Below are 14,055 nucleotides of genomic sequence, written 5' to 3' on the forward strand. Positions count from 1 at the left end.
GTAACAGAATCTGAGGGTCACAAGGAAGGAAACAAAGACAGTGAGCCTGGGGGGGGGGGGGCGCCTTGAGATCAAGGCAACGGGAGGTAAGCAGCAAATACAAGACAGAATCACTGGTCAGCGGAGCCACAAGTGGTTACTTTTTTAAGACACCCAGGCAGAGAAGTCCTCTGAGAGCTGCAGGTGCTTCTGCCATGCGCATCGGCACACGTCCTTCCTCGGGAACCTGAGATCCATCTGCCACCCTTACCCAGAGGAGGATGTCCTCCCTCCCCTTGTCACCACTATTACTCATGACAAAAATACACAATTTTCTTTTTTGTTTGTTTTTTGTTTTTAAAGATTTAATTAATTAAACTGCACAGCATCCAGAAGAAAGAAATGTACCAAGGAATTTGACCTGAAACCAGATTATACATTTTCTGTCAGGGGACAATGGGTGCAAAGATCAGCGCCATTGTGGAGAAGCACTGAACCAGAATGAAAAACTCCAAAATAAATCACACAATAAATTATATTTTTTAAAGAAACTGATCCACATGCAGATGATGGGCACACCCATACACGCGTGCGCGCGCGCGCACACACACACACACACACACACACACACACGCACGCGCACGCACACGCACACGCACTCAGGTCCAATGCTAAATAAAATTTAGCATTGACTCTAACTTCCAGACTGGAAACTGTGGGAAAGGACAAAAGTCAAAAACGTGAAAAAAGAGGGTGTGCTAAGTCCCTCTGCCACCATGGGAGCAAGACATGACAATCACAGAAGGAACCCACAAAGCTGTAAGAATCAAGAGCGGAAAGGAAACAGCAGTTATCAAGGAAGATTTTAATTACTTCACAAGGGGGGGTAGAAAGCACAGAAATCTAACACAAGTAAAGGCACAATGAACGTGGAGTTGAGTGAAACAGAACCCTTCCTTCACCTTCCTTCAGTTAAATGGTTGTTGGGTTGTTTTTGTTTCTGCATGTGATTTTGAAGGTGGTTATCATTTTACTTCATTTTATTTTTAAGAAATGAGTCTTAAAAGCAGAATTATAATGGCCTCCTCTCTTCCCTCTCATTCCCTAAATCTGGGTTAAATCTGGGTGGCTTCAGAGTCGCCTTGACCATGTAACTTAGGGACTGAGTCACAGGGAAAGAAAAATTACACCTGGAATGTGAAGACTCTGGTCTGAGTTTGCAGAAGGACAGACAGCGCAGCAGTGCTATCAAAGGGCCTCTGATGCCCGACACTCCACCCCCAGAGCTTCACGGAACGAAGGACCCTGGAGTCACGTTTCTCCCACACTCCCATAAGCACTCAGCCTACAGATTATTTCAAGTGATCAGGAGAATTACAACATACCCCAACCCTGAGTTGCTCTGCAGCAAATCTATTTACAGTTATTTTTTCCTCCTCACCTCTCCCTGGAGGTAAATCTGGGTTTCAAGCTGGGAAGCCGCTGGGTAAGGGAATTCATTCCCCTAGTGCAATGACAGTGATTAGTTCCCTTGCCTTCGCCAGGAAAGGGGGCAGGGACAAATTCCTGGTGATGATAGCCTCACATCCACCAGCTAGGAGAACCCTAGCTGCTCACACAATTGGCCAAGGCTGAGAAAACAGGAGGGCTCCGCAGCTGCAGCAAACCCTCAGGAGAGAGAAAGCTACACCTGGAATGTCCTAGCACTTTGGTCCAGGTTTGGTGACTTGAGACAGGGAAAGAGGGGCATCTAGCTCATTTGAAAATCAGAGGCCACTGCCCAGCTTCAGATAGGGCAGTAAGAAACAGCTACTGAGTGTTTCCTATTAGGGAAAACCACTACAAAACCCACAGGAGAGCTGTTGGCAAAGCTTCTTGCTGCTTAGCTGGGCAATGTCTCTTCCCTTTGGGAGGGAAGAAAGGAACTAAATTGATCAGGCAACAGCCTCAACGTGAGACCACCCAACCTCCCACTGAAGAGATGACATCCCATGAGCAGGTAAAAACAGTTCAGAAGGGAAATTTTCAGTGCTCTTGCAGCCCGCTACCTTTAACCTGTATTACAAGCTTTGTACAACATACAAAATAGACCAACAATTTTAAGGATCACATTCCCACCTTCAATAGCAAACATACACTGATAATAAATCTGTTATTAACAGCGGGACCAAATGATGTATAAGGCAAAGACATTTAAATTAGGTGCTGTGTCATCAACATTCTCTAGAGAATACCCATTTATTCAGATCTAAACCTAGGCCTTTTTTTGGTAGTTGTCCCATTGGGTAAAGACAATGGAAATGTAATCAATACCCACATGACACCATCCAAACCTGGGGAATATGAACAGCGCAGGTCATGTGGAAGGAGGATCAGCCCAGTGAAAACTGGGGTTTGGCTTTACTTGCTATATCATATATTCTGATGATTTACGTTTCAGTAAGGGGACGTCTCTATACACTTTGATAACATTGTACAAAAGGCATCAACTCCCATTTCAAAAACAAATGGGAAGACTTCACAGTCAAAGTTCAGTAATAGCGTCTACCCTGGAACTCCTGCAGTACCAGCTCTTCTCTCTGAGCTCTGTTCACTTGAGGATGCTGGGGGAACTCCTGGGAGATGACTGCTAATGTATTTGAGAAGAACAATAAGTAGTGAACAAATTAGAAGTCTGGTGAGACCTAATCATTGTTTGTCCCAAGAGTCGAAGTGGTCCAGGAGATGGCAAAGGGTAACACTCAATAAATAAATAAACCAAGTTAAGCCCACCTTCACCAACACTGGAAGATTTGGGTTTCACCTGGCATTAAACACAGATCCTTAGCCTATGTTCCACTAGATTAGAAAGGTTCCTATGAGCCGGGTGCGATAGTGTATGACATTAATCTCAGCACCCAGGAGACAGAGGCAGGTGGATCTCTGTGAGTTCGAGGCCAGCCTGGTCTACAGAACGAGTTCCAGGACAGCCAGGGCTTTCACAGAGAAACCCTGTCTTGAAAAATAATAAAAATAATAAGGAAAAGAAAAGAAAGGTCCCTGTGACAGTTTAACCCTGTGACGTATCTGAAAGTTTTTAACTAGTTTCCCCTATTTGAGTCAAAGGACAACCTGGTTTCCCCATGGTCATGCAAGGTTGGAGCAGCCTTTGTCCATGGCTATCACTATACGAAACCAACTTATCCAGTGTGTGGAGTCCTGGGGCCCCACGCTGCTGTTGGAGAAGAGACACTCACTGTCTAATAGACCAACCTCAGTTGGAACATCCATTTTTCCTGTGCTGTTTACCTACAGTGGAAGACAGAAACAATGTATTGCTGGCTGCCAAGGAAGACCCACTGACTGGAGTGCGGCATACCTCCCTAAGTCTTTGTGCTTCTTGGTTTAGAAGACTCGGAATATGCTCCCCAAAGGCCCCATGTATTTCCTTGCCATTTTCTACTCTGTGGGCTTAGCACCCACAGTCTTGGGAAAGTAGGGTGGCAGAGCTAACAGGAACACCCTGCTGTGGGATGAGTGTGAGATGGGTATGAGGAGGCTGTCAAGACCTTTGCAGCCCCAGAGCCCAACCCTCCTGTGAAGTGCTTCCTCCTCCCCTTAGTCTCCCTGGAGCATTCCCCAAGTGCCGAAGGACTCCAAGGGCTGCTGACCATTTCAGGGTTAATCAGAAAAAACTGAGATCGACTTGAGGTTGAGGTTAAGGTCTTCACCCCATCTTTTCATCTCTTACAGGAAGTTTCTGGGGTTTGTGAATTGGGAATATGAATAATGCACCCAACAAAAAGCGACTCTTCTCTTGAGGGACGGGAAGCACTCCGGGGAAAGGCAGGGGGTCTCAAAGGGTGCAGACGGCCCTGACCCTCAGCTACAGAGGAGCCAACTAGCTCTGGAATGATCCTCAGTTTACTTTGTCCCCTTCTTTTATTGTCTAGTTCACTGATTAGTATTTAGTGTATGTACAACTTACCCCTTGGAACAGGGAGAAGAGGGATGAGAACAAAACCAAAACACTCTAAAAAATGGCGAAGACCCATTTCTTTGTCCTTTCTGTAATCTGACCTTTAAAACAGGTCACTTCTGCAAACTCCGACTGCTTCACGAAAAGTACCCTTTCATCAACAGTCCTGGCCACACCAACCTCCTCAACTATGGAATACAATGCACACACCACACTTCCCCCTTGGCGAATAACAGTAGGCAGGGGTACCATTCTCTACCCTGCCCCGTGTGTGTCCATTCACCATAACAAGGCACCTTTCCCTGGAAGAAAGCAGGAGAAACGGAGGCTTTCTCCTCTTCTGGCTTAGCAGGGCTTGCTGGAAGAGGGTTGGATACAGGGCTTGAGACCCTACTGCCAACAGAAAGAATCCAATCACCAAGTCCAGAGATGAGATACATAGATGGAACTGGGCCAGGAGGATGCTTAGGGTTGGTTGCACTGGAGAAACACTGTAGGAGCTCTCATGCAGGTTTTACAGGTTGGGGGACCATCTGAGAAGAGGAGGTCCATCCTTTTCCTGAGGAGCAGGACCAAGACAGGCTTCACCTGAGAACGGGTGGCAGAGGTGGGACTCCACGGGCAGCTGGAGAAACAAGAATCATAGACACTGAGCTCCCTTACCAGACCCTAAATAACATTTCTGAAGTGAGACAGGCTCTTTGAGTCAATTTTTAACAACAGAGACTATTGCTGAAGAGATGGCTTGGAAGGTGGGCACTTGCTGCCAAGACTGCTGACCCAAGTTAGTTCCCAGGATCCAAGGGACTTGGTGGAAGGAGAAAAACCAACTCCTGCTGACCTCTACACGTGCAGAAGCAAACTCTAATCCCAGAAAACACAAACTCTATGTTGCATGCAAACACAGAAGCTTTCTTCACTCCTCTCTCACCTCGGTTTGTTTTACTGGGGTATACTCTCTGAAGATGCTTATACTCCTCTGGAGCAGGAAAGTCCTCTACTGGGTGGAAGGAGTACTTGGACTCAAAATCATCTGTGAAAAGAGAAGAGTATTACATCATGCCTCCCACAGAAAGGGATGTCTTAGGACCCTTCCTATTTACCAATCTCCTCTGGGTTCTGCTGTATGGAGAGCCTGCTCTACCCACCAAACCAAAGTTCCTAAGACAACAAAAGCATCATCCTGGGTGCCTCTGATGAACAGTGGATACCCAAAGACCCTTTATTTGGGGCTGGGTATGGTGGCAGGAGCCTGTAACCAAGGGCTGTGGAGGCAGAAATAAGAGTATCAATCACTAGGGCTTGCTGGCCAGCCAGGCAGACCAATTGCAGAGCTCCGGATTGAGTGAGAGACCTTATCTAAGACAAATATGGTGGAGAGCAATGAAGGAAGACATCTAATGTTGACCTCTGGCCTCCATAATCACCTGTACACATACATTAAACACATAAAGGTGCACATGTGAACATATACATACAGAGAAAAAAAATAATCCTTTTAAACTGTGTGTGTTTTGCCTACATGTATGTTTGGGCACCATGTGCACACAGCACCCACAGAAGTTAATGGAGGGCCTCAGTTTTCCTGAAACAGGAGTTACAGACTGTTACGGAGGCTCCATGTTGGTGTTGGGAATTGAACGTGGGTCCTCCGAAAATGTACCCAATACTCTTAACTACTGAGCTATCTCTCCAGCCCCTTTATTCGTGTGCTGGATAGTTTTATGTCAACTTAACACAAGGTAGAGTTATCTGAAAGGAGGGATCCTCAATTGAAAAAATGTCTCCATAAAATCTGGCTATAGGGAATTTTCTTATTAGCGATTGATGGGAAATGACTCAGCTCATTGTGGGTGGTACTATCCCTGGACTGTGATCCTGGGTTCTATAAGAAAGCAAGCTAAGCAAGTCATGGGGAGCACCTCTCCATGGCCTTTGCATCAGCTCCTGCCTCCAGGTGTCTGCCCTGTTCCTGTCTTGACTTCCTTCAGTGGTGAGTTGCAATATGAAAGTGTAAACCAAATAAACCCTTTCCTCCCCAACTTGCTTTTTGGTCATGGTATTTCATCACAGCAATAGAAACCTAAACTAAGACAAGTTATTATTATTATTATGATTATGATACAGGGTTTTTCTGTATAGTCCTAGCTATCATAGAACTCACTCTGTAGACCAGGCTGGTCTCAAACTCACAGAGATCTACCTGTCTCTGCCTCCCAAGTGCTGGGATTAAAGGCATGCACCACCATTGCCAAGCTATTATTATTTTTGTTTGTTCTGAGACAGGGTATCACTATGTAGCCTTGGCTAACCTGAGACCATGCTGGTCTCAAACACACAGAGATCTGCTTGACTCTGCCTCCAAAGTGCTAGGATCAAGGTGAATGCCACACAACCAGAACCAGTACCTAGCCTTTTAAAATTCTGAATGTAAAGGAGTCAAAGGCTGACTCTACATCTTTCCACCAAAATTCAGACACTTTGGGAAAGGAGCACAGTGTATGTGCAAGCAGAAAGAAGTATCACCTTGCTCCAGAAACAAGGTAGGCTTATAAGACTGTTGCTATGGGAAACAAACTGAATTAAATTTAAGGAGTGGTAGTCATTAACCTCAAATGTCTCTCTAGCTAGCGAGAGTTTTAATTGGAAAACTTTCTTTCAGCCTTGGTTACCCTATATTGCTCTGCAACACAGTTCAGTCAGCCATGTCTAGCTCCACTCCCACTCTCTATGACCTCTTCATAAGATTCAAACGTCTTACGTCTTTTGGGCATGGCATGATCACATCTCAAGAGATCCTCTTTCTATTCAAAGTTTTTTGTTTGTTTGTTTAGATAGAGTTTTACTATGTATTACAGACAGGTTTTGAATTTAAGATTCTCCTGCACCAGCTAAACCCTGTGTGCTGGGACTAGACACATGCCACCATGCCCCACTACATTCAGAGGCTTCTGCAGTAAGAATGTACGTTCAAAGCAAAACTCTCGTGCAACTGTTAAGAACAGGCTGGGCTGTGTCGGGGGTAGTGATGGAGGAGCAACCCTGAAGAACTTTGAGTGTTAATGGTTTCAAGATAAATCATGGTCTACACTACGCATCTTCAAAAGAGTACAACTTATGGCTCTATTCTAGACCAAGAGGTGATTTCTCTTAAGTAGAGATCTCAACATTTATAAGCTTGGGAAACATGATCCAATATGTGCCTGTTCTAGTCAATTTCCTGCTTCTCTACATAATAACAGTGGGGTACAAATAAATAAAATGACGTCCTCAAAAACATACAGCTGGTTTGTCACTGGCCTCTGCATGTTTTGTTTTTGTAGTGCTGGGGCTCAAACTAAGGGCCTCTGCCAGCTAAGCTTGTTTGGCTTTTCGTGCTGTTTCTATACTGTGGGATTAAGCCCAGGACCTTGTACACGTTAGGCTAATGCTGTACCACTGAGTTTCATCCTAAGCCTCTTGAGTTTTTAAGTAACCAGGAAGGAACTCCCCTCCTTGAACACATAATTCTAGGATGTATGTGAATAAAGAGGGCAGTCTCTGATGGGAAGCTTAATCGGTGATTCTTTTTTTTTTAGATTTATTTATTTATTATTCATATATTCTGTTAACATGTACACACCAGAAGAGGGCACCAGATCTCATTATCACTGGTTGTGAACCACCATGTGGTTGCTGGGAATTGAACTCAGGACCTTTGGAAGAGCAGCAAGTGCTCTTAACCTCTGAGCCATCTCTCCAGCCCCCATTAATTGGTGATTCTTGTGGGGACCTGAGAGTAGCTTTACAATCAGTATGAACCCTGACGACTTGATTTCAATCTGTTCATGTAAGGAAAGGAATGTCAATGGTTCAGAAGCACAAGTCAGAGAAAAAGTCAGGAGGGGACCTGCTGCGAACAAGACTGCTGCTCTGGCCTATTCTCCATCTACAGGAGCCATCTGGCAGCTAAGGCACCAGTGAGTCGGTGAAGTCACCACCAGAACTATGAGACAAAGTCACTATTAGCTGGCGGTGGTGGTGAATGCCACCCAGCATTTAGGAGGATCTCTGTGAATTTGAGGCCTGCCTGGTCTACAGAGTGAATTCCAGAACAGCCAGGCCTACACAGTGAAACCCTGTCTTGAAACGACAAACAAACAAATCACTGACAACTTACCCAAGAAGGAACGGACAGTGGTGATGGAGTCTCTATGGCCATTCCTCAGGGGTGGTGGTGGAGGAGGGGGTGGCCCAGCTGGCGTCCTTGAGGGTGGAGGTGGGGGCTTTCCTCTGCTTGGAGGCTCTGACCCATGCATTCGGTAAGGTGGTGGGGGAGGAGGAGCATCCCTGGCACCATTTCGAACCATGGGTAGAGGGGGTGGAGGAGCTGCAATTAAAATCCAAAGCAGTTGGCTTGTGTTGGAACTGGCAAAGGAAAGAAGGGCTTGAGAGACACAAGCTAAGAAAGCAGCCAGGGAGGGGGCAGAGTGGGGGGAGCCGCTAGTGAGGGAGCAAATGTGAGAAATGCACAATGATACAGGTGTATAGAAATGCTGTAACGAAATTCATTGTTTTATACACCAACTATAAAGTAAAAATCAGAGAACGCCAGGTAGTGGTAGCACATGCCTTTACAGCACTCAGGAGGCAGAGGCAGGTGCAGCTCTGAGTTTGAGGCCAGTCTGGTCTACAGAGTTCCCAGGAGAGCCAGGACTAGACAGAGAAACACTGTCTCGATAAACAAAATAAAGCAAACAAATCATAGAAAATGAAAGAGAGAATCGAACTCTACAAGGAGCCTTGGGGTGGCTGTTGCTGTTCCTCCACTCTGTTCCCTCCCTCTGCCATTGTTTAGTTTGATCTGTTGTGTGTTTTGTTTTTTGTAACAAAACAAGGCTTCTGTGTGCAGCCTCAGCTGTCCTAGAACTTACTCTGTGGACAAGGCTGGTCTGGAATTTGCTGCTTTCTGCTCAGCCTCCACAGAAACAAACATGTAGTATCATATAATATTGTTATAATGTGATTTAATAAAAATAAATCCATGAATCACTTAGACGCCCTTTACATAAAACAAGTTCAACAGCACACTACATTTTTTACATACACTTCTAGCTTACAGACAAAAAACAAACTCAAGAGAATCAGAGAAATTTGCTCCATGTTATACAACAAATACAGCCACTCCTCAAGACTGTGGGCTACTCAGAACTTCTGCTCTGTTAACTGAGCGGACAGCAGGCTGAGGCCTCCCCTTGACCCATGCTCATGGCTACTGGACACAATACAACTCATAGTATATGAAAAGCAAGAAATCTGCAGACCAGAAACTACTTACCTCAGTTTTATTTTCTCTGCTTTTATTACAGAATGGGATTAGAAAGACAGAGGATTGTTCACATTAAGAGTCTTATAAGGGGGCTGGAGAGATGGCTCAGTGGTAAAGAGCACTGGCTGTTCTTCCAGAGGACCTGGGTCCAATTCCCAGCACCCACATGGCAGTTCACAACTGTCTATACCTCCAGTTCTAGGGGATCTGATGCCCTCACACAGACATTCATGCAGGCAAAACAGCAATGTACATGAAATAAAGATTAAAAAAAATATTTGGCTTTTAAAAAAAAGTCTTTTAAAATCTACAAGTTAAAACCTTTTTATTTTTTAGATTTATTTATGTGCCTCCGTGTTTGCCTGCGTGTGTGTGTATGAACCATACGCATGCCTCATGCCAGCAGAGGTCAGCAAAAGAGTATTCCAGATACCCCTGGAACTGGGTGCAGGGAACTGACCTGGGTTCTCTGGCAGAGCAGCCATTGTCTCTCCAGCTGTCCCCCACCTGATGTGTGCATTTTTTCCCTTTAAACCTGAACTTTACAGAATCCTGGGCTATCTTATGGCTGGCTATAGGCAAGGAAATACCATGTCATCAATATTATCAGGTTGCTGTCTGGGGTGCCCTCTAAAAGACTGTTACTGAAGTCGGCCATGGTGGTGCATCTCTTTAATCCCATCACTTGAGAGGCAGAGGCAGGCGGATCTCTGTGAGTTTGGGGCCAGCTTGGTTAACAAAATGAGTTTCAGGACAGCCAGGGCTGTTACACCTACAAATCTTGCCCCGAAAAACCAAAAAAGGTGCTACTGGGAGCACAAATTTACAGGCAACACAATTTGTATTTATTTTTATTTATGCATGTGTGTGCCTGCATGTCTGTATGTGTGCCATGTGTGCACAAGTGCCCATGGAGGCCAGAGGAGGACATCAGATCCCCTGGAGCTGGAGTTACAGGAGGTTGTGAGCAGATGTGATATGGGCTGGGAGCCAAGTCCAGGTCCGCAGGAAAAGCAGCAGTGCTTTCGCAACCGTTCTATTTGTATATGGACACACTCAACCAGGCCTTCACCAAGGTTCCTATATATTGCTTTCTTAAATGTTCTTTTCTGGTTTTGGTCACACACAGTCTCCCTACACTGCCCAGGCTGACCTCAAACTCCTGTGGCTCAAGCCAGCCTCTGCTCCAGCCTCCAACACAGCTGGCATCCATTCCTAATTCGTGAACCTACCCCAATTTGCTTCCTCTTTCACCTTTCACCTACTACTTCTCTACCAATGCTCCACGAAGGGTCCCGATGTTCAGTCCACAGCCAGTTCTCAGTGTCCAGCTGGCCTTTCTGCAGCACTGCACACGGAGGACCACGTCCTTTATCCTGCTCCTTTTCCATCACTCTACCAAGTTCACTTTTCCTGTTTTGTTTTTTGTGCTTAATTTTTATTATTTACTATGCATGGGTGTTTTGCTTACATGCAAATCTGTGCACCATGTGTGTCTGATGCCCTCAGAGACCATAAGAGAGCATGAGATCTCTTGAAATTGACACTACAGACAGTTGTGAGCCAATGTGTGGGTGCTAGGAAACCAACCCAGGTGCTCTGGAAGAGCAGTTAGTGCTCTTAACCATTGAGCCACATCTCTCCTGCCACCAGGCATGTGTTTTTTGTTGTTGTTTTTTGTTTTACATAACAGGGTTTCTCTGTGTAACACAGTCCTAGTTGTTGTGGACTCGCTTTGTAGACTAGGCTGGCTTTGAACTCAGAGATCCACCTGCCTCCCAAGTTCAGGGATTAAAGGTGTGCCACACTACGCCCAGCTAGCATGTGGTTTTGTTGTTGTTTTGTTTTTTAATTTTATATATACATTTATTTAGAGCCAAGTGTGCTAGTGTACATCTTTGATCCCAGCATTCTGCAGGCAGAAGCAGATGGATCTCTATGAGTTCACGGCTAGTGTGTTCTACATACGAAGTTCCAGACCAGTCAAAGGTACACATGGAGACCTTGTCTCGAAAAGAAAATAATTCACTTGGAATGGGACAAGGTCAGCTCCAAATCTTCCCAGAGTCCTACACATTATCCCAGAAGACCTAGCTTTCCCACTTTCCCTCTTGCCAGCTCCCAACTCATTCTAGTCCTTTCGCAATGGCCTCCCTGCCGTCCAGAGTGATGACTGTTCCTATTTCAGATCCACTTCACACTGACACCATACAGCATAAGCCTCTTCTCACTCTAACTCTCCTCTAATTCAAATACCATCATCTTTCCCTGGTTTGTATTTCTCTAAAACATACTATATACCATATTTATATATATATATATATATATATTCACTAGGTTGTGCACAACAAGTTTTTTAATCTCTTCCCGAACAATTATCAACACATAAAGGGCACCCAATAAACCAGGTGAATACATGAACTCTTACTCTAATCACTGAAGAGACATTCTTAGAAAAAGCAAAGAGAAAAGAGAAAAGGCTTCCGAACACTTACCTGCTCCCCTACTAGGAGGGTCTCGGGCTGGGGGAGGTGGCCTGTTACTCAATAAGAAGGGGGAGGCAGAAGTGGGTGGAGGAGGTGCAAGGCCTCTGACTGGCCCTGGTGTCTTCCTATGCAAAGAATTGTGTCTTTGTGGCAGCTCAGGGGCTGACTCATTAGTGGGACTTGAGGGTCCATTGGGAACCCCAGGAGGCTGGCGGTAAGGTGGGGGGGGAGGAGCCAGAGACTGGCCGCTTGGTCCAGTTCTGATATTCACAGGGGAAGGAGGTGGTTTTACAGGGGGTGGAGCAGGATGTCCTTCTCGACTCGGGTGCAGCCTTTGTCCAGGTGTTGGAGGCAAGGGTTTCTCCCTGTTGTAGGCCTGAGCTTTGCTGTTGTGCACAGGCAGAGGAGTAGGGGGCGCATTGGCACGGCGCCCTGGAGGTGGTGGGGGAGGAGCAGATGAGCTGTGTTTCATGCCTGTACTGCTAGTGGTATTGGGACGGGAGAGGTCCGGTAAAGAGGGTCTCTGCGTCCGAGGCAGTTCTGGGAGGGAGGCTCGGCTGCTGTCAGTATCATCTTGAGGACGCCCACTGGCTGTAGACACTGGAGGCCTCGGAGCAGCAGCTCGAGAACTGGGGACTTGTAGGGCTGGCTTAGCAGCTACAGTATCTACAAATAACAGAACACTGTGTTAACAGTTACATGCGCATCGGTCAGGTCTCTGGTTGACCCAGCCTCCTCAGTGCACCTTGCACAACAGCTGAGAAAGTACCAGCAAAGTTCTTGGGTCTGTTTGCTTTCCTGTGGACTGGGCTCAAGCTCAGAACCTCAAGCATGCAAAATATTTGCCTTACTGCTGAACCACATCGCTAGCCCTAGCTCTGAGTTTTAATCAGGTTTCAGATTCAGAGTCTCTTGACACAAAATGAACACATTTGAATTTAATTACATTCATTTATTTTACCCCCCCCTTTTTTTTTAGGGGGCATATCTATGTACCCCTGACTGTCCTGGAACTTGCTCTGTAGACCAGGTTGGCCTCAAATACACAGAGATTTGCCTGTCTCTGCCTCCTGAGTGTGCACCACCATGCTGGTTTGTTGTTCTGTTTCTGGCTTATTTCACTCAACACAATGTCCTCTAGGTCTGTCCCTGTTGTCACAAATAACATTAATTTCTTCTGCAGGGCCGAATAGTAATCTATTCTCTGTGTGTATACACCTTTGTGTGTGTGTATCAATATTCTGAATGCAGTTATTTATGTATTTAGAGATCAGGTCTCATGTAACCTAGATTGGCCTCAGACTCAGAAAGTAGTCAAGGATGAACTTCAATATCTGAGATTTTCCTGCCTCTACCTCCCAAGTTCTTGGATTACATGTATACCACCTAGCTTGGTTTATGCAGTGCTAGGAACTAAACTCAGGTCTTCATACACATTAGCCAAGACTTCAACGCATTGAGCTACAACCCAGCACTTAGAATCTTTTTTGCTTCTTTAAGGCAGGCTCTCAACTCTTGCGGTTCAGTCTGAACTCAAACTTGTGATTTTCCTGCCTCAACCCTGCAGGTGGAACTGCAGTCACATGCTACAACAGCAGTTCACATTTTCTTTACCTAAGTCAAACACATTTTTATTTAACTCTCAGCTCTGCTTTACTGGGCAACAACTATGCTTGTCTCTTCTTCCTCCCACCTTCAACCCCAGTTTTAAACCTAAGATAGCACACTTGGAGCAAGTCAAAAAAACAAACACTGTTGGGAGATAGGCCAAGAGCTAACTTCTCAGATACCTGAAGCATCCTTGGCTCCCACAGGGCGCAGCTTGGGCACTCCTCCTTGAAAGAGACCTCCCTTGGGTTGCAAAGCAGCAGCTCCAGGGCCATAGCCACCACCACTCCCTTTGGGCTCTGGAAGGCAGAGATGAGGTTTCATTTCACATGCTCTGAGCTGCTGACCAAGTCAAGCCTGAGAAGAAACGATTCCTCTATCTAGGCTCTAATTTACAAACGTACCAATCTTGCCTTTGCCTCTCTATCAAGAAGCGGCAGCAATAGTAGCAGCACTATCACTAAAACACACAAACCCAAGGGCACCTAGGCCTTGCAGCTGCACACCTTCATGCAAGGATTATTACAAAAAACAAGCAAACTAAAAGGACAAAAGAAAGGAGGAGCCATTTTTATTTAGGGGGAAGGAGAACAAGTCGATTAAAATAGACAGGCTTGACAGTTCTCTGGGCCTTCTTCCCCACATTGGGGGCGGGGGAGACGAGGAAGTGCGAACAAACGTTCCTGAGGCCTGCAAGAATGGACTTGTATAGTAAT

General features: G+C 45.7%; 1 protein-coding gene across 3 annotated transcripts in view; it reads right to left on the bottom strand.

Moving 5' to 3' along the window:
- Window positions 1–829: 829 nt before the first annotated feature.
- The window catches only part of Wipf2 (WAS/WASL interacting protein family member 2), a 34,576-nt gene continuing 21,350 nt past the window's right edge, over window positions 830–14,055 (bottom strand). For all 3 annotated transcript variants that reach the window (XM_087910021.1, XM_087910020.1, XM_087910022.1), the window contains exons 4-8: window positions 13,522–13,638; window positions 11,741–12,397; window positions 8,097–8,306; window positions 4,869–4,970; window positions 830–4,562 (exon numbers count right to left, since the gene is read on the bottom strand). In XM_087910021.1, the coding sequence (XP_087766147.1) occupies window positions 4,522–4,562; window positions 4,869–4,970; window positions 8,097–8,306; window positions 11,741–12,397; window positions 13,522–13,638 (1,127 nt within the window). In that variant the 3' untranslated portion in view covers window positions 830–4,521. The remainder of the gene's footprint in view (window positions 4,563–4,868; window positions 4,971–8,096; window positions 8,307–11,740; window positions 12,398–13,521; window positions 13,639–14,055) is intronic.

This window comes from Myodes glareolus, chromosome 9 (assembly GCF_982192425.1).
Source record: "Myodes glareolus chromosome 9, mMyoGla1.1, whole genome shotgun sequence".
Lineage (NCBI taxonomy): Eukaryota > Metazoa > Chordata > Mammalia > Rodentia > Cricetidae > Myodes > Myodes glareolus.